This window comes from Lepus europaeus, chromosome 19, assembly GCF_033115175.1.
Source record: "Lepus europaeus isolate LE1 chromosome 19, mLepTim1.pri, whole genome shotgun sequence".
Classification (NCBI taxonomy): Eukaryota; Metazoa; Chordata; class Mammalia; order Lagomorpha; family Leporidae; genus Lepus; species Lepus europaeus.
In genome coordinates, this window is record NC_084845.1 from 44914672 (window position 1) to 44932970 (window position 18299).

An 18299-nucleotide genomic window follows, 5' to 3' on the forward strand; every position below is an offset into this window, starting at 1 on the left:
GTGAGTGGGCAGGTGGGCAGCCTGCTTCGGACTGCAGTCAGGAAGGCCCCGTCTTCCCGCACCGTCCGAGCCTCACGCCCTCACAGGCCCCTGCCCTGGCCTGCTACCTGCTGGTCCCCCTGGTGGGTTTGGAAGGGGAAGGACCAAGGACAGTAGCCTGCTTACACGTTTGATATATTCAGCCAACAGTTCCGGCGCATCTCACATCAGCAACGCCCTCTTAACAAAAAGCAGGGAACTTGGTGGCCCTGTTTCTGGGTCCAGTTTGACCTGGGTGGAGGCACAGGGGGTCTAAAAGGCTCACCCTCTCCTCACTCACCAGCCCGAGGGGTGTCTCAGGGAGATGGGCACAGGGCAAAACCGGACAGCAGAGGGCGCTGCTCACAAGTGCTGGTTTAACCTGCAGGTGCCGCGTCCCAGCTCTGTTTGCCTCCACATTCCCCCACCCAGAGAATGGCAGCAGCGACCGCACCTTCCCGTGCCAGCTCCACGCACATCCTGTCCTGTCCTCACAGCCGCCCGGTGAGCTCCTACCAACAGCCTCGCTGTCCCCATTAGAGGACAGGCTCAGAGAGGGCAAGACACCTGCCCGAGGCTGCCCAGCTGGGAAGCGGCTCCAGTGTCAGACAAACCGCTCCCTGGACCCCAAGGCAGCAGCCATCTGAGGCGCCCTTTCCCCGTCTTCCCTTGATTCTTTGCTTCCAGAACCTTCCTTGCTGCATAGAGACAGAAGCCTTTAGGGACTGGGGGTTCCCAAGTCTTAAAGGGCTGCTTGGTCAATATTTTCACCCTGTAACACTCCCAGCCTAGTTAACAGTGCTGCGCAAGTGAACTGCATCCAGGGCTCCTGCCCCTCCCCCCCCTTACTCACTGATCTTGAACCCCAAAGACAGCGGCAGAAAGGGCCCTGGCCACCGTCCAGCCCAGGCTCACACCCCATGTGCCCTGGGGTTAGGTAGGGGAGGCACAGCGGTGAAGGGGCCTGGCGTGGGGCAGTGGGGAGTGCTGGGGCCTATGGCTTCGGAAGGGGCACGGGGTCTCCCTATAGGGGCTGCGCCTCCTCGGCCCCAGCTGACTCTGGCTATTTGGGAAAGTGAGCCCCAGGGTGAGCAGATTGTCTGTTTCCAGCCAGAGACATGGATTTTAACATAAACTCTTCCCACTTTTAAATGTTAGAAACTAATTCAACTTTGAAAAAAAAAAATCCATGAAATACCAGTGGGCTGGATCTTACCCAAGGCCGGCCTCTGACCTTGACCCACACCCCTCCTGCCTACCTCCTTGTTGGAAGATTGAGAGCCTGGGAATGGCGCCCTCTGCAGGCTCCTTGCTGCCCTCTCTTGAGGTGGGGGTCCCAGCCCTGGCTCCCGGGGGTCAGGTAAAGCCTAGGCACATCTGTGGCCACTGCCTGCACCGGGGCGAAAGCTGTGGACATGGCACCCGGGCGCTCCCAGGCCGGCCTCCGCCCCCTCCCTCGCCGCGCGAGCTCACCTTCTTGCACACGTAGTCGTTGGGCAGGTAGACGACGGAGCGGAGCCTCTTCAGCATGTCGAAGATCATCTGCCGGTCGCAGCCCTGCGCCCGCAAGAGCCGCGGTGAGAGGAAGGTTGGGGCTGGGGTCTCCCAGGGCCCGGGGGGCGGGGGTGGTACCTGAAAGAGCGCCACCTTGCTGACAATGCTGTAGTTCACGTCGATGGCCAGGTCCAGCCGCATCTTGTCCGGGAGCTGCACCATCAGCTCAGACTCATCTGCAAGCCGCGCCGCAGGGGTCAGAGGCAAAGCCAGGCCCCTCCCCCCACATCTCCAGGCCAAGTCCACTGCCAGGCCCACCCAGCACAGACGACCACCCTGCACAGGGGAGCGGGCGATGGCCTGGTACAGCTCAACACCCACATCCCGTATGGGCGCCAGTTCCAGTCCCGGCTGCTCCACTTCCGACCCAGCTCCCTGCTTAATGCGCCTGGGAAAGCAGTAGAGGGTGGCGCAAGTGCCTGGACCCTTGCAGCCAGGAGAGACCCGGAAGCAGCCGGGCTCCTGGCCCATTTGGGGAGTCAACAGACGGCAGACCCCTGTGTCTCTCGCCCTCTCTCTGTAACTCTACCTTTCAAATAAATAAACAAATCTTTTTTAAAAACCAAGATGGATGTGGAGAGCGCCTTTTCCCACCTCCAGGCCCTCACCAATACCATTCTCTGCCTGCAACACACCCTGCACGTCCCTTAGGAACTCCTGCTCAGTCTTCACACCTCAGTGGCTTTGTCATTTCTTCCAGGAAGCCTCCCAGTCTTCACTTGACGGCCTCCCCTCCCCCCAGCTACCCTGAGCAGCCCCTGTGCTGCGGCACTTGTCACACCCTCTATTACTGTAGGTGTTTAGGATCTGTTTGCTCCACTCGCCCTGGAAGAACCTTAGCGAGAACAAAGGGCCACCGAGCACGGCCGCTGGGCTTTTCTACAGGGTGTCAAGGTTATTCTATTCAACCCTGTCAGCATTGCGAGAGGGTCCACCGCTGGGGCCCACTGCTGGGAGGGAGAGGAGACACAGCCTGGATGGGGGAAGGGCGGGATCAGGGCCCTGCCCAGGCTGTGCAGGGACGGAACCCCCGCGGGGGGAGCAGGACCAGGCCTCCTGCACCCACCGCCCACCGCCCACCGCCCACCGCCCACCGCGGGGTCTGCAGCACACCTGAGAGAGCATGAAAGAGGGAGACAGGTGAGCTGTGCTTCCAACCCGCACAGAGACGCAGGAAACCGTCACTTCAGGGCAGTAGGGTGAGGCTGGGGCCACGCAGAAGCCCCCCCCCCCCGAGTCCTCAGGGCCCTCTCACGGGGTCGCCGGGGCCGCAGAGACCCGCAGGAGAAGCAGGGGCCCAGGGCTTACCCAGCATGCCTTGCGAGTGCCAGGTGTACTCGTACCAGGTCTTGACGCGGTTCTGCACGGCCCTGGGGATCTTGTAGAAGTTCATGTACTTCACCGTGCTGTCCATGCAGCTGCGGTAGTAGGTCTGCCCCGCCGTGGCAGCCCCCACCACGTCTCTCATCTGGAGGGAGGGAGGAGGTGGGCACGGAAGCCGGCGGTCACCGTGCGGCTCTCCGGGCACCTGCTCGTGTGAGTGGGCGAGAGGTGGTACCCAGCCAGAGGTCTGTCCCTCGCTGCACATGGGTGGCTGCAGGCCCTGGGACCACGCGTGGGGGGAGCATGGTGCAGACCTCCAACCCCCCAGTGCCTGCAGCAGCTCGATCCTGTCTGTGCCCAGGGTCCTGACCTCGGCTCATGCACTGACCGGATATAAGATACATGTCACACGGCCCAAATCCTCAGGCTGTGCAGGAAGCACCAGCCCAGCTCTCCTGGGTTCCCGAGGGGACATGTGTCTCAAATAAGGGGACCTGGGCCACTCCCCTCCACCCAGCAGGGCCCAGTGTTCGGGCGCCTGACTCCCACTCCAGTGCTGTCTGCCGGGCTCAGTCCAGAAAGACCGGCACAGAGGGTGACTCTGCCGCGGCAGCGGGCAGACATCCAGGGGGCGCGCCAGCTACCTGTCCAATCATCACAGAGAAAGCGAAGACCCCCGTGAAGTAATTCAGCAGCTGGAAGACAATCTCGAAGAGCGTCTGGGGGTCGGGCAGCCCGCCGATGGTGATGAGGGTCTTCACGGCAAAGTAGTAGCAGCGGATGTAACTGGGGAGAGGACAAAAGGGGACCGCGGGCGTCAGGGGCCCCCGGCGGGACGACCCTGGGTGGCCTGGCTCAGATGCCTCGGAGGGACGTGCCTCGTGCGAAAGCAGGAACCCTTTACAGGCGGCTCAACCAGTGCGCCAAATGCCAGCTCCTAAACTTACTCTTGAATTCCGTTTTCCACGCTTGCAGACTCAAACCCCAAGGTTGTGCTAGCATCCAGAGCAGCAGGAGCTCCCCATACACCTGAGCCAGTGCACCTTCGGGCCGAGTCCACCCAGCACCAACAACGGGCAGATCGGGAGGGCCTGGACACTGGGCGGCCCTGGCTGGTGACGCCACAGCAGCCTGCACAGGGGGCGGACTGTGGCCCCCGGGTCTCCCCACACCTCATTGTCTCTTGGTGCCTGGAAGGCTCAGACAGTAGGAGAGAGGGCCTCCAGGCTCCAGCCCCGTCATACCGAGCCTGGCCACCAGAGGGCGCACGGAGTCGCCTCTCAGGGGAAGGAGCAGGACCTGGGCTGAGGCCCTGGACGCGCAATGGAAGACCGAGGAGCCACGTCTGCGCGCCTTCCCTGAGGTCCCAGCCCCGGCTTGGCGCGCTTCAGCTAGTGCCCTGCGGGCCTCCGTGCTCCCCTGACTGTGCCTGCTTCCCCAGAGCACGCATTTCCTATATTGAAGACCCCCATGCGCATGGATTTCACATTTTGTCTAAACTTGCATTTCAATTGCATTTTCCAAGGACTTGAAGTCCCCGGTACGTGGCGCTCAGTACTCACGGGTTCCGTTTCCATAGATTTGCTGAGCCACAGGTGGAAAATACTTGGGAAAAATGTGCATCCGCACTGAGAGTACAGACTTTTTCTTCTTTTTCCCTAAGTAACGCAGTGTAACATTGATTCGTATTGTATTTATGTTGTGTTAGATATTGTGAGTGATTCTGAGATCATTTAAAGCTGATGGTAGGAGGGGCTGGTGCTGTGGCACAGTGGGTAAAGCCGCCACCAGCAGTGCCGGCACCCCGTTTGGGTGCTGGTTCGAGTCCCAGCTGCTCCGCTTCTGATCCAGCTCTCTGCTATGGCCTGGGAAAACAGTAGAAGATGGCCCAAGTCCTTGGGCCCCTGCACCCGTGTGGGAGACCTGGAATAAGCTCCTGGTTCCTGGCTCCGGATTGGCGCAGCTCCGGCCATAGCGGCCATCTGGGGAGTGAACCAGTGGACGGAAGACCTCTCTCTCTCTCTCTCTGCCTTTCCTCTCTGTAACTCTGCCTTTCAAATAAATAAATAAATCTTTAAAAATAAATAAATCTTAAAAAAGTAAGGTTTTTTTGGACAGGCAGAGTGGACAGAGAGACAGAGAGAAAGGTCTTCCTTTTCCGCTGGTTCACCCCCCAATGGCCGCTGCAGCCGGTGTGCTGCGGCCGGCGCACCGCACTGATCTGAAGCCAGGAGCCAGGTGCTTCTCCTGGTCTCCCATGGGGTGCAGGGCCCAAGCACTTGGGCCATCCTCCACTGCACTCCCGGGCCACAGCAGAGAGCTGGACAGGAAGAGGAGCAACCAGGACAGAATCTGGCGCCCCAACCGGGACTAGAACCCATGCCGGCGCCACAGGTGGAGGATTAGCCTATTGAGCCGTGGCGCCGGCCAGGTCACCACTGTTCTAAAATGTGTCACAGCTGACACGCTTTGTCCCAAGGCTTCCAAGTCTCGTCTGTTTCACACCCACAGCACATGTCTGTCACACTAGCTGAGTGTCAAGCCCCCAGAAGTCCCATGTGGCGAGGGGGCTGCTGCCCTGGACAGTCTGTTCTGGAAGGCAAGTTCAAACTCCTAGGGGAGGCTGCTTGGCAACCTGGCCCCACCCACCTTTCCAGAAACTTCCACAGACCCCACCTCCTTCAAGGTCCCAGGTCCTTGACTATTATCTTGCAACTCCCTGCCTTTTTTCATGCTGTGCCCTCTTCTGGGGTTCTCTATCCTGTCTCCCAACTGTCAAGGTCAAGATCAAACTTCACATCTTTCAAAAAGATTTATTTATTTGAAAGACGGAAGGAGAGAGACACAGGTTCACTTCCCAAATGCAAACATCCACACCTGCACACGGGTGGCAGGGGCCCAAATACTTGGCCATCAGCTGCTGCCTCCCAGACTCCTCAGCAGGGAGCTGGTTCAGAAGCGGAGCAGCCGGCGCTGGAAGTGGCACTCGAGGATGAAATGTTGGCATCGCAAGAACAAGGCCGGCCCCCGAAGTTTCCTCTCGATGACTCTCAGGGGGTCTGCCACGCCCGTGTCCGCCTCCTACACCCACCCTGGACATCGGGCTGGTCCTTATCTTTGCCCATGGAGGCGATGGTGCCGCAGCTAGGAGCCTGTGGCCATCCGTGCTGGCTGGGTCCGAATCTCAGCTCGCGCAGAATGTGCGACCCGGGGATTCACACCTGCTGCCAGATGTGGGTGCCAGGTGTGACGGCACCCCGCTCCCTCGCTTTGACTTAGTGTTTTACAAGGCTTGCTGCCACTGTTGTGACTGTCGTCGTCATCACCATCACTTTAGCATGTCCCATAACCGATAGCAGGGTTGGCAAGCGGATGCCGCCTTACCAGCTCCTGGATGTGCCCCACACCTGGGGGCGGCACTGGGACTCATTCTCTGGCTGCTTCCCCCCGCCCAGGCCTGTGGGGCAGAGGAGGGGTGCACACGCGTGGTGTATGCGTGACGTCATTCACCGGGGCGGGTGTTGGTTGCAGCAGTTAGGACACCACTTGGTGGCCGGCGCTGTGGCACAGTGGGCAGAGCCGCTGCCTGTGGTGCAGGCATCCCATATGGGCACTGGTTCAAGCCCTAGCTGCTCCTCTTCTGATCCAGCTCCCTGCTAATGGCCTGGGAAAAGCAGCAGAGATGGCCCCAGTATTTGGGCCCCTGCCACCCACGTGGGACACCTGGAAGAAGCTCCTGGTACCTGGCTTTGGCTTGGCCTAGCCCTGGCCATTGTGGCCATCCGGGGAGTGAACCAGCAGATGGATGATCTCTCTGTCTGCCCCTACCCATCTCTCTCTCTCTCTCTCTGTAACTCTTTCAAATAAATAAACAAATCTTTTAAAAAACATCACTTGGGATGCCCGTAGCCCACATCAGAGTGCCTAATGCAAGTCTTTGCTCTGCTTTCAATTCCAATTTCCTGCCAATGTGCCCCCTAGGAGCGAGCAGGTGGTGCGTGGCTCAACTACTTGGGTCCTTGACACCCACACGGGACACCTAGATGGATCTTTCTCTGCCTTTCAAATAAAATATTAAATACTTTTTAAGTTCATGGAAAATGGAATTATACAAGCTTACTTGGGTGCAAAATAATTTTAAGATCCATGCATAGAGGGATCTTCAAAAAGTTCATGAAAATGCATCTTGTGAAAAAAACCAAGCATGGATTTTAAACAATTTTTGCACCAAAATTAACTCATCTCTTGATCCTATTTTTCCACGGGCTTTGGACGTACCCCCAATTTGCCAACCCTGAGAGATTCTCCGATGCTGGGAGCATCTTTCTAGCAGGTCTCATCCGTGCGTCTCCCCGGCCCCCAGCCTGGCCGGCAGCAGGCGCTCAGAAAACCTTGGCTTAGTGACGAGAAGACCTGGCCCCGAGCCTTAGCACGTCAGTGACTCCTTAGGAACAAGGCGACCCCACAACACGGCGGGAATGAGAGGCCTCTCTTGGGGCCTTTGTGCTGGGACTCGGAGCGGAAGCGTCACCCAGGTGTGGGCCCAGGAGGGAGGCGGGCTCACCTGTTTCCCACACCATCATAGACCCAGTGCGTGGAGCCAATGCCCTGGTAGGCAGACGCCCAGTAGTAAAGACAGGAGTTCAAGTGCAGGCTGTAGAGCAGGTAGGCCGTGGTCCTGATGACCCTGAAGGTGAGGAGGCAGGGGGACAGTGGGGAAGGGTCAGTGGGGACAGCTCGCCTGGGGCAGGACTGAGGGGAACCAGCCAGTCCTCAACCCCGCCCGGCACCCATGCCCACTCACAGCTCCCCCTGGTGGAGCCGCAGGGTCCTGCCCAGCCACCTGCAGGAGGGACACCTGGCGGGGGAGTCGGCAGTGACAGGGCTGGCCAGGAGAAGCCAGGCCACCTTATGTGCAGCTCTGGGGGAGTGGACAGGCCGGAGGGGAGACATATCCATGGGCAGTGGATATGTCTGCATGCAGAGGAGAGACAATGAGGCCGCCCCATGGGAGACACGGAGTCCCCAGGTGTGGCCTGGCTGGTCTTGCATCCCGTCCCCGGACACCTGTGAGATGCCCACTGTGTCCTTGTAACCGTCCCCATTCTGTGAGGGTGCGGTGGGGACTCCAGGTCCCTGTGCTGGGACCAGAGTGAGGCCCAGCTGTTGGAAACACTACGGGAGCCCCGCGTGGCCCTCATCACAATGGGAGGAAATGGGACATTCCTGGGTCTCCGGAAGCAAGCAGACCTTCTGAGAACAGGAGGTGGGGCCAGGAAGGGCCGGCTTCCGTTGCAGTGGGGGCTGGAGGCCCCTTGGAAGGGAAAGCAGCAGGCTAGAGGAGGCGCAGCCCGACCTGGCACATGTGCGTCATGTGTGTGTCACGCACACACGTGCATATGCATGGTGTATGCGCCTGCATGGGTGCAGGCCTCTCACCTCTGTGCGTGTACATGCATGTGGTGGGTGCACCTGCACGCATGTGGCCATCTCACCTGTAAACGTAGGCTTTGCTGAGGATGGCTTCCAGGCGGTTGTTAAACTCGAAGAAGGCCATGTACTGGGAAGAAGAGCCGGGGTCAGGGGAGCTGCAGCCCTGGTCGCGCTGGCCCATTGCCCACGCGAGTCAGGACCAAGGGACTTTTCAGCAGGCCCGGGGTCTGTGAGGGGACCAGACGGTGAGCATTCAGAATCGAGGCCCTCAGCCCTGTGCAGGGCGGAGTCCAGGAGTCTGACTGAAGCCAGAGCCCATCTTCCTGTAGGAATTACAGAATCTGGGGCGGGGTTGTCATGCAGCTGGTTAAGCTGCTGCCTGCAGTGCCGGCAACCCATATGGGCACCAGTTCGAGTCCCGGCTGCTCCACTTCCAATCCAGCTCCCTGCTAATGCACCTGGGGAAGCAGTGAAAGATCGGCCAAGTCCTTGGGTCCCTGCACCCACATGGGAGACCCGGAAGAAAATCTGAGCTCTTGGCTTCAACCTGGCACAGCCCCAGCTGTTTTGGCCATTTGTGGAGTGAACGAGTGAGTAGGAGACCTCTCTTTCTCTCTCTGTGTGTGTGTGTGTGTCCCTCTGTCTGTAACTCTGCCTTTCAAATAAATAAAAATAAATCTTTCAAAAAAATCATAGAATCACATCCTCACAGTTTGCACATAATTTCAGGGGATTCCAAGACTTTCTAGATCCTATCACAAAACGTTTAGGGGTCCAGTGTCCCAGGTTAGGGAGCCTGCTTTGAATACTCACCCACAAACAAAACAGTTCTATCGAGAAGGGCATCCCCAACCCCTCTCTCTCACATCCGTCACAGGCCTATTTATGACACTAAAGGAACAGCAGTAGCTGCTCATCCTTACTGAGCACCTGTCACCTGAGCAGTACTTTCCAGGCGTTGTCCACATCATCTACGTATGAGGTTTGTGTTCTCTCTCTCCCTGCACAGAGAGGAAACTGCCCATGGGAAGCCAGCAACCTGTCCAGGGCCCATGCTGGTGCGGGACAGAGTCAGCACTGGGACCCAGAGTGGACCCAGAGCTGCAAGTGCTCCGCGCACGCCACGCCACCCTGAGAGCTCTGCCCCCATTAACTTTCTGATATTTGAAAATAGAATTTGCAGTGCTGCCCTCGGGGTTCTGCCACCTGTCTCTCCAGAGTTAGTCGGATGCGGGGCCGTGGGCTCCAACCCCTCACCTGAGACTCAGAGAACTGTGTGAATGTTAGGCCGGGGAATCCATCCCCTCACCTAGGTCACCTCCCCGACCCCAGGCCGCTCAGGTGGGCACTAAGACACCAGGGCTGGTGCAGGGCGAAGGGGAACTGAGGGCTGGGGGTGGCCACCCCTCCCTGTCCTACCTTTAAGCAACGGGGCAAGCGAAGGAGGGGGTTCACGCCGAATTTCAAGTAGAAGAAATCCAAGGGCAGGAGGCAGAGCACGTCCATCTGGAATTCAATGGGACACGCAGTGTGCTGGGACACGCGGTATGCTAACTGGGTCGCCCCAAGCTGGGGATGAGGTGACCGAGGGCAGCCTCTCCCTTCAATGCAGGTCCCTAAGGCTGAGGGCAGAAGGCATCCCGCCACCTCGCCCAAGGCCAAGGGCAGCTGCTGCATGGTGCACAGGGGGCCGCTGGGCTGCACAGAGGGGACTGGCAAGGAACAGATACAGGGAGAGCTGGCTTCCAAGGACCTCTCGGCCTCGGCGGGTCTCCTGGGGCTTGTGGCCTAAAGAACTCTCCCATGGGAGCTGGGCCCAACCCCCAACCCTCCAGGAAGCACATGGCTCCCAGGTCCTGTGCCCTGGCCCCTTCCAAGAGCCCACAGGCACCGTGTGTCTCTCCTGGGCACAGACCTTAAAGCGGCGGGACTTCAGGTAGTTGTTCCTCATCTCCTTCGGGTCCGTCTGCAGCAGAGCGGAATAGTGACAGTGAGGCCCTGACCCCTCCCTGCGGTGTGAGCCCTGTGGGGCGCTGAGCCCCTGGTGGGGGGCCCGTGGCCAGCACATCTGTCTTAACGGTACCACAGCACTTGATTTACCCAGGACCTGGCCAGGGAGCTCTCTTTCCTCCAGGTTGTTTCAGAGGTCAAAGTTCAGTTTGCCTGCACCCTGCCGTAAGCGATGCCAGCATGGGGAGATGGGGACTGGTCTGCTACTGGGAGCCACAGTCAGGGCCTCAGTTTTCTCCTGGGTGAGTGGGGGCTGGACCAGGGCAGGAGGTCACAAACTGATCCAAGGAGCGGAGCATCCACGGGTCCTTTGCAGGAACCACAATACGTGGTTCCTTGGGCTCAGCACTCTGAATCCATTATCTCAGTCTTCATGGCAGTGCATCAGGAGGGAGCTATTTCTATGCCCATTTTACAGATAGGAAAACAGAGTCTAGGTGGGAGGGACTCAGGTAGTTGTGGGGAAGCTGGGATTTCAGTCAGTTGCACCTGCACTAACAGCCATTCTCTGGACCGCTTCTCCGTCTCCAGGTCCACCATGTGGTCCAGGAACCACTTAGCCTCAGAGCGGTATTTGACAGGGAATGGACGCAGGGTATGCACCATAAGCAGCCATGCTGTTGCGCACGCACAAGCCCTGCCCCTAGGGTTTCCGTGTTCCTTTATTTTGTCGTCTACCACAACCTCAAGGGTCAGCTCCCTGGACGCTCTGCCCCCGGTCAGCCCATCCACCTGCCGGGGACTCACGATGATGTCCCCGCCTTTGACAAACTGCAGGCGCATCTGGAACACCGTGATGTCCAGGAAGTAGATGAGGTCGCACAGGTAATCCGTCAGCAGCCACAGGTGGATGTTGGCGGGCGTCTGGTAGGGGAAGGCCCAGCGCACGGGGATCAGCCAGCAGTTCCAGTTCCAGGCCAGCACCACGAAGAACAGCCACAGGATGTACATCAGGTCTGCGGGGGTGAGAGGGGAGCGAGGGCGGCTGCGCTGTGCTGACAGCCCCAGGGAGCCGCGGGCGGGGCCTGCTTTCTTCTATGCTGCCCTGCTAGTGCAGTGGGAGCCGCTTCTGGAACTGTGGGGGTGGGGCGTAAAACTGCCTCTGCTTTAAAAGTCAGTCCCTGGTGGGCCCCGGGACAGAGCACTGTGTGCCAGGCAGGGCCTTCTGAAACAGGCAGCTTCCTAGAAAACCCCTTTGCCTTCATTCCTGTAGGAATTATTCTGAAACAATGTATCTCCTGTCTTAGTCAATACCAGATCACAGATGATGGACAGGCAGGTGGGTGGGTGGGCTCTGTAATCACCCGGTGGTCTCAGAAGCCCGGTGGACACCAGGGTCCTGCCCCCTGCCCTGCCACACCTGGAGAAAGACCCCTCGCTGGCCCCTAGCATGCCGGTCTCAGAGAATGGCAAGGAAATGTTCCATGAGAGGCGGGGGTCCTGTGATGAGCTGCAAAGTGCTGGGCACACAGGAAAGAAGAAGGGGATGGGATGGAGAACAGAGGTGGGCTTGGGGGTAAGAGAGAGGAACTAGTGTAGACACTGGACGCACTCCTGGCTCTGCGCTCAGAGCAGAAGGTCCCACAAAGAGCTGGCCTGCCTGGAGGGGGGGGAGGACTTGGCCAGGAATCAGGAGTCTCTGAGACCATACTAACTAGCTGAGCCCTCAGGCTGCTTAGCTTCTGCATGCCTTCATTTCCTCATCTGTAGAATGGGTGTGATCTTATGTTGCTATTCCAGTGATGTCTACTGTTGCTACTGTTTTAAGAGTTGGGCAAGGAAGCATGCAAGCCACGTTGCCCCCGCCTCCCGTTACACTAGGAAGGCGCACAGCCACGGACTCACTGGTCAGCGGGTCGATGCTCTGGGGAAACTGGTACTTCTTCCAGGGGCGGCGTTTGAACTTGCAGCACAGCATGTCACAATAGTGCTCCTCCTCGGCCTGCTGCGCCTCCGCGGGCTTGGCTTCTGGGGCCGGCTCCGGGGCCTTTTTGGCTGGGGCTACCGGATGACATTGGTGACCACCTGACCCAGCCCTAGGCACAGGCAGGGGATGCAGAGAAGAGTCCCACCTGCAGAAGCTGAGGGGACCCCAGCGCCATCCTGCTCCAAGCCCTGTGTGAACCCCACTGCTTCCTCCTCAGTAGCAACCTGGGTGCCCACCCAGGAACCCCAACCAGCTCTGACTCAGTGCGCCCCCATGCAGGGTGAGAGGCTGGAGGGCCTAACGGTCAGGGCTCTGTGGCTCCAGGCTTCTCAGAGCAGAACCGTCAGCTCCTTCGTCTCTAGAGAGAGACTGGACGGGCTCACAGCCTCTGTGCGTCTCTGATGCTCTCAGTGACCCGGGGCTTGGGTCCTAGGGGCTCAATACAGCCACGGCTCTGGCTTCAGAATTGCACAGCCAGGCTCTCCTGGGTCTCTTGCGGGCACCGTGAGCTCCAGTGCACAGTCCCCCGCTGGAGAGACCTAGGAAATCTCCCTGACAAAAGCATGATTCTTATTTCATCTGTCAGGAAGGAAACCCTCAAGCCAGAGCGGCCCCTAAGAGCTCTCGAGGCAGTGAGGCTGCCGATAAAGAAGCTGGGTTCCGGAGTCGGCCGTGGACACCATCTGAGCGCAGGGCCACGAGACCGGTCCCAGGCTGGCACCGCCCATTACCAGCGGGAAATTGGCAGAGGGGTCAGTGAAGGGACTCGCCCCGTGGGAGAAGGGACCAGGCCAGACCCTCATCACCTTCTCGCCCCGGGGTTCGTCACTGAGCCCGGACACACAGGACCCCACATCCAGAGAGTGGAGATCTGGCCTCTCTCCTGCGCCCCAGCCTTTCTCTGCCTCCCTCACTGCCGGTGAACGAGGGGCGGGTGGCTCACAGGGCTGCGGGCTCTCCTCCTCCGAGGTGACGTCAGGGTCGATGAGCTTCTCCTTCACCATCTCCGTGCGCTCCTTGAAGAGCCTCACCAGCTCCTGGAGCCGGTCGTTGATGATGGCGCTGTTCTGGCTGGCGGCGGAGGCCGCGCGGTCCTGGGCACTGCGGGAACAGCGCCACCGTGGAGCCGGCTGAGCCGGGAGGCCGGGGCGGGAGACCCTGTGCCCCCAAGCCAGGCCTGCGTCCCATCTCCTCCCGGGGCCTGCAGGACGGACGTGCTGACCCTGCTTCTCCCTAACAGCAGCGGCCTCGGACCTGCCGTCTCCCAGGACGGAACTCAGCGCGGGAGCGGAGCCTGGGGCGCTGGCCGCTGGTGGACGCTGGGCCCTGCAGGCTCCAGCCCAGGTCAGGGAGCTCAATGCAGAGCTCAGGTGGAGCTCTGGTCACCAGCGTGGAGAACGCACTTCCAGGGCGGCAGAAAGGGGCCACAGGGCTGCTGAGCTGGCTTTAGGAAACAGCTGGTGGAAAAAGCAACTCAGATCCGACACAGCCGTTCCTGCTGGAATGGGGCTGACCGCCTACGCGCTGGCTGCGAGGGACGCACAGGTCAGAAGGAGAATGCGCATGCGCGTGCGCCTGCCCAGCCCGGCACTCCGCACCGGCCCGCGCCTGGGTGGGTTGAGAGGACAGAGAGTCGTGAGCAGTCTCCTCGGCTCATCTCGCCGAGCGGTTCTGCTAGTGTTCACAGATCTGTTCTGTCTCCACACAGCGAGGCGCTGAAACCCAAGACAACTGGTGTCTAACTGAGGTAGCCAGGCTGGAGACAGGCAGCGCAGGAGTCTAAATGAAAGAGGGCACGCAGGGGCCGGTGTTATAGTACATGGGTTAAGCCAGCACCTGTAACATCAGCATCTCATATGACTGCCAGTTCGAGTCCCGCCTGCCCCAGTTCCTGTCTAGCTTCCTGCTAATGCACCTGGGAAGACAGCAGAAGGCAGCCTAAGTGCTCGGGTCCCTGCCACCCATGCAGGAGACCCGGATGGAATTCCAGGGTCCTGGCTCTGGCCTGGCTCAGCCTGTGCCATTGCAGCCATTGAGGGAGTGAACTAGTGGTGAAAGATCTCACTCTGAGTTCTCTGTCACTCTGCTCTTCTAATAAACAAACCTTTTTTAAGAGGGTGTGCAGATGTCGGGATGAGGGGAGCCACGAGCTACTCCCCTGGATCTGTCGTCCCCATGCTATGCTGGGGCTGGGGTGCTGCCACCCCGCCAGGGACTGCACTTCCCAGGGGAGGTCGCGGGCGCGCTCGCTACTGAGTGTGAGCAGATGTGGCCCGTGCAGCTTCAGGCCTCCCTTCCTAGCGGTGACCAGTGGAGAAGGTGGCAGGGCCCTGGCAGCGGGGCCTCCAGATGATGGCCTGGGCCAGAGCCTCCCACAACCTGCAGCAGTATGCGCCGGCAGTGACATGCCTATGGCATAGGAGGCACCTGCTTGTTCCGGGAACTGTCACGGCAGCTCAGCGCCCCTGGCTGCTACACGGGTCTCCATGTGGCCCTCCTTAAGGGTTTTGGTGACTGTTATTATTAGGCCTCATTTCTGCCTCATTTTCTTTCTTCCTTTCTTTCTTTTTTTTTTTTTTTTTTTTTTTTTTTTTTTTTGACAGGCAGAGTGGACAGTGAGAGAGAGAGAGAGAAAGGTCTTCCTTTGCCATTGGTTCACCCTCCAATGGCCACCACGGCTGGCGCACCGCGCTGATCTGATGGCAGGAGCCAGGTGCTTCTCCTGGTCTCCCATGGGGTGCAGGGCCCAAGCACTTGGGCCATCCTCCACTGCACTCCCTGGCCACAGCAGAGAGCTGGCCTGGAAGAGGGGCAACTGGGACAGGATCGGCGCCCTGACCGGAACTAGAACCCGGTGTGCCGGCGCCGCAAGGTGGAGGATTAGCCTAGTGAGCCGCGGCGCCAGCCTCTGCCTCATTTTCTAATATGAAACCTTAACCCTCTCCTTACCAACTGCATACAATGTGATACCACTGGGATTGTGGGTGCCATGTGGGCTTCCCCCCTAATTCTTCAGCTATTCTGAACTATCCACAGCTCTCCTAAGCATAAACTACACAAAGTTATGGATGGAAAAACAGCCTAGCAGGAGAAGGGGAGCCCAGCGTGCCCGGGGCAGCCACAGGAGGTGGGGCTGGGGAGCAGGACGGGGACCCCAGTCACAGCCCAGGGCCGGCACTCACCACCAGCCAGGTCTACAGGGACTTTACAGAACTCCTCCCACTGGCCCAGTCCTTGGGACGGCTGAGGTGTGCGACCCGGGTCCCCAGTGCCATCATAGCCATGACAAGCGGTGTCCCCAGACTGGCTGTGTCACGACCACGGGGAGCCTGTGGATGTCTCGTGGCAGCTGGCTGAGGGTCTGACCCAGCAGAGCTGAGTGTGGCCTGGGAATCTCCAATTTAAAATTTTTTTAATGTGTTTATTTGAGTGACGGAGAAAGACAGAGGGCTCTCATCTTGGGCTCGCTCCCCAAATGCCCAGGAAGATTAGAACCTGAGGAGCCAAGCCAAAGCCAGGATCTGGGAACGCAGCCCAGGTCTCCCCTGTGGACGGCAGGGACCCCACTCCCTGAGTGATCACTGCCGCCTCCCGGGGTCTACATCAGCAGGGAGCTAGAGTCAGGAGCAGGGGCCGGGACTCAGCCGAGGCACTGGGATGCGGCCTGCAGGCATCCAGACCGCTTGGTCAGACGCCCACCTGGAAGCTGTGTTTTTAACAAGCTCCCTGGGGCAGGACCCCTGGGGCTCCTTGTATTTCTCCCCCTACTCACTGGCCCTTCAGGGGTGCTGGAGCCCTGCCAAGGGTGGAGGGGGGTCAGGGGGGAGGGACTGCCCCTGGTCCCTCCTCCACAGGAGCTCTCTGCCTAGGGACACCTCCACATCTGAGCACCGCCAGCCCCGGCGCAGCTGGGCACTGGGCTGCAGATTCTGCAGCATTCCTGGGCCTACCGGAAGCAGCCTGGGCAGGCCACCCAGCCCCCTCTTACTGCTCGGAAGCCCCCCGCAAGTGCTGCCTTGGGGCGAGGGGACTCTGAGGATACCCAGCTCCCCCTCACACCGCTCCCCACCCAGCTTTCCAGCTCTCTGAGACGCCACAGGTTGCCCCACTCACTCAGTGTCCTGTGGGGAGGGAGGGGCCGACCAGGCCAACACCGGGGACTCGGCAGGTGACAGCGCCCTGAGCTCTTCAGCCTCATTGTCCGGAGAGGGCAGCCTCTTCCTGCGAGGGCACAGACACACAAGGGGACTTCAGCGACAGTGGGGGCCCAGGGGAGGTGAGACGACACTGACCCCCCAAGATCACCCAGAGGGTACAGGGGATGGTGTCGCCACAGGGGCCTCATTTGTCTGGAGGGAGGCGAAAAGGGAGAAGACAGGGTACAGCCATGCCCTGGGCCTTGGGCTCTGGACCTGCTCAAGGACCCAGAACAAAGAAAAGGGACTTGGAATCAGGCACTGGACCTGCATCTCAGTCCTGCCTCTTCCTATTATTTCATGACCCTGGAAAGGTACTTACCGTTACGGAATGACTCTCGAGCCTCCTCAGTTTTCCCTTCTGTAAAATGGAGCACAGGCTACCCAACTACACAAGCTCCCTATCACTCAGTCAGGTCCCCACTTCTCCTTCCTCCCCGCCCCCGTCCCGTTCTCTGCTGCTTCCAGAGAAGGCTGTACAGTCGTCTCCGGTTCATCGAGGGATCTCGGGCAAATGCCTTCCCAGCCTGAGTTCCAGGTCTCTGTCATGCCCAAAACCCAAGAAGGCTGCGTCCGGGAGCCACCGCTTCCCTGGCTCTGAGGTCCACTTGGTAGCATCCAGGTCTGAAATCCACTTGGATTTCAGGGCCAAGAAGGTTCTTGCCCAGCCTGCCCTTGGCCTTGGGTCACCAGGTGGGAGCCTGGGAGGGCTGCCTTGGTGGGGCCAGCCCTGAGCACGGTTCTCCCAGCCTCCGTCGCAACAATGACAGTGAACTGCTTTACGGCACAACACAAAGCCTGGGAAAGAAGAAAAGACAGGAGGAAAGAAAAACGTCTGACCACCACCAAGAAAGCCAACTCCAGTTGAGAGCACGAATCCTGTTTAGGATGGAGTAGAACCAAGCAATGTGGAAACCCAAAGACTGCATCTGGAGGACCTAGCGCAGGGCAACGGCTGTCATTAAAGAACAGTATTTTATAAGGCAAAGCAAGTGCTGGCGGAGAACAGCATTTCTTAGTGACTTGTATTAGCACAGACCATACAAAATGCCAGGTGTTAGCCCGTGAGCACAAGTGTTAGCACATGAAACCAGGAGTCTGCACAGTAGACATGAGTATTAGCACATGAAAGCAAGTGTGTTACCTCATCAAGACAAATGTGAGCGCAGACTAACGTGAAGATGAGAATTTCAGACTTGAACCTGAGCATTCTAAAAATGGACATAATGCGGTAACACCCACACAGCTTTGGGGACATGAAAAAAATGCCAACAGGGAGTGTCAGGACTAGAAAATGGTTACAGAGGCTGGGTCCCCGCCGTGAGGCTCGGGATGTAGCACACTAAACTCAACTGCACCGACGTGGACTTGGGGAGCCCAGGGCAGCCTGGCCGTGGCCTTTGCTGTGATGCTGAGAAAGTAAAATGGTGCAGCTGGGTTCTAGGAGACTGGTCCTGGGCCCCCAGACCCCCCTAAGAAAAGCTCGTGGTGACTTCTCTTCTGCCTCCTGGGGCCACCCTTGGGTGGCATTCAATCAGAAATGGAGCTGGGGACCTCACTTGGGACAGGAGCCTAGTGAAGCTCTCCCACTACCACGACGTTGTCCCCGACACCCCAGCCAACTCCCCACCCCCCGCTGCTCTCCACTTGGAGAATCAGAGGAGGAGCCTCCCCTGACCCCTCCTCCAGGGACACACCCCAGGACCAAGGCCCGAGCTGCCAGAAGCTGTTGAAGGTTCCGGTTCCCATCAGCGAAGGCCCCAGGCCCCATGACAGAGCCAGGCAGGCAGGCGGTGGGGCAGGGCTCACTGAGCCGAGGGGCCTCACTGCAGGTGCAG

At 59.2% G+C, this 18299-nt stretch overlaps 1 protein-coding gene across 1 annotated transcript in view; it reads right to left on the reverse strand.

Moving 5' to 3' along the window:
• CNGB1 (cyclic nucleotide gated channel subunit beta 1) overlaps nucleotides 1-18299 on the reverse strand; it is a 63269-nt gene that overhangs the window by 11318 nt on the left and 33652 nt on the right. Inside the window, exons 19-30 of the mRNA XM_062176020.1 lie at nucleotides 16379-16486; nucleotides 13209-13366; nucleotides 12184-12339; nucleotides 11086-11294; nucleotides 10244-10294; nucleotides 9748-9834; nucleotides 8391-8455; nucleotides 7460-7582; nucleotides 3540-3681; nucleotides 2881-3040; nucleotides 1651-1748; nucleotides 1492-1575 (exon numbers count right to left, since the gene is read on the reverse strand). Coding sequence (XP_062032004.1) covers nucleotides 1492-1575; nucleotides 1651-1748; nucleotides 2881-3040; nucleotides 3540-3681; nucleotides 7460-7582; nucleotides 8391-8455; nucleotides 9748-9834; nucleotides 10244-10294; nucleotides 11086-11294; nucleotides 12184-12339; nucleotides 13209-13366; nucleotides 16379-16486 — 1441 coding nt within the window. The remainder of the gene's footprint in view (nucleotides 1-1491; nucleotides 1576-1650; nucleotides 1749-2880; nucleotides 3041-3539; nucleotides 3682-7459; nucleotides 7583-8390; nucleotides 8456-9747; nucleotides 9835-10243; nucleotides 10295-11085; nucleotides 11295-12183; nucleotides 12340-13208; nucleotides 13367-16378; nucleotides 16487-18299) is intronic.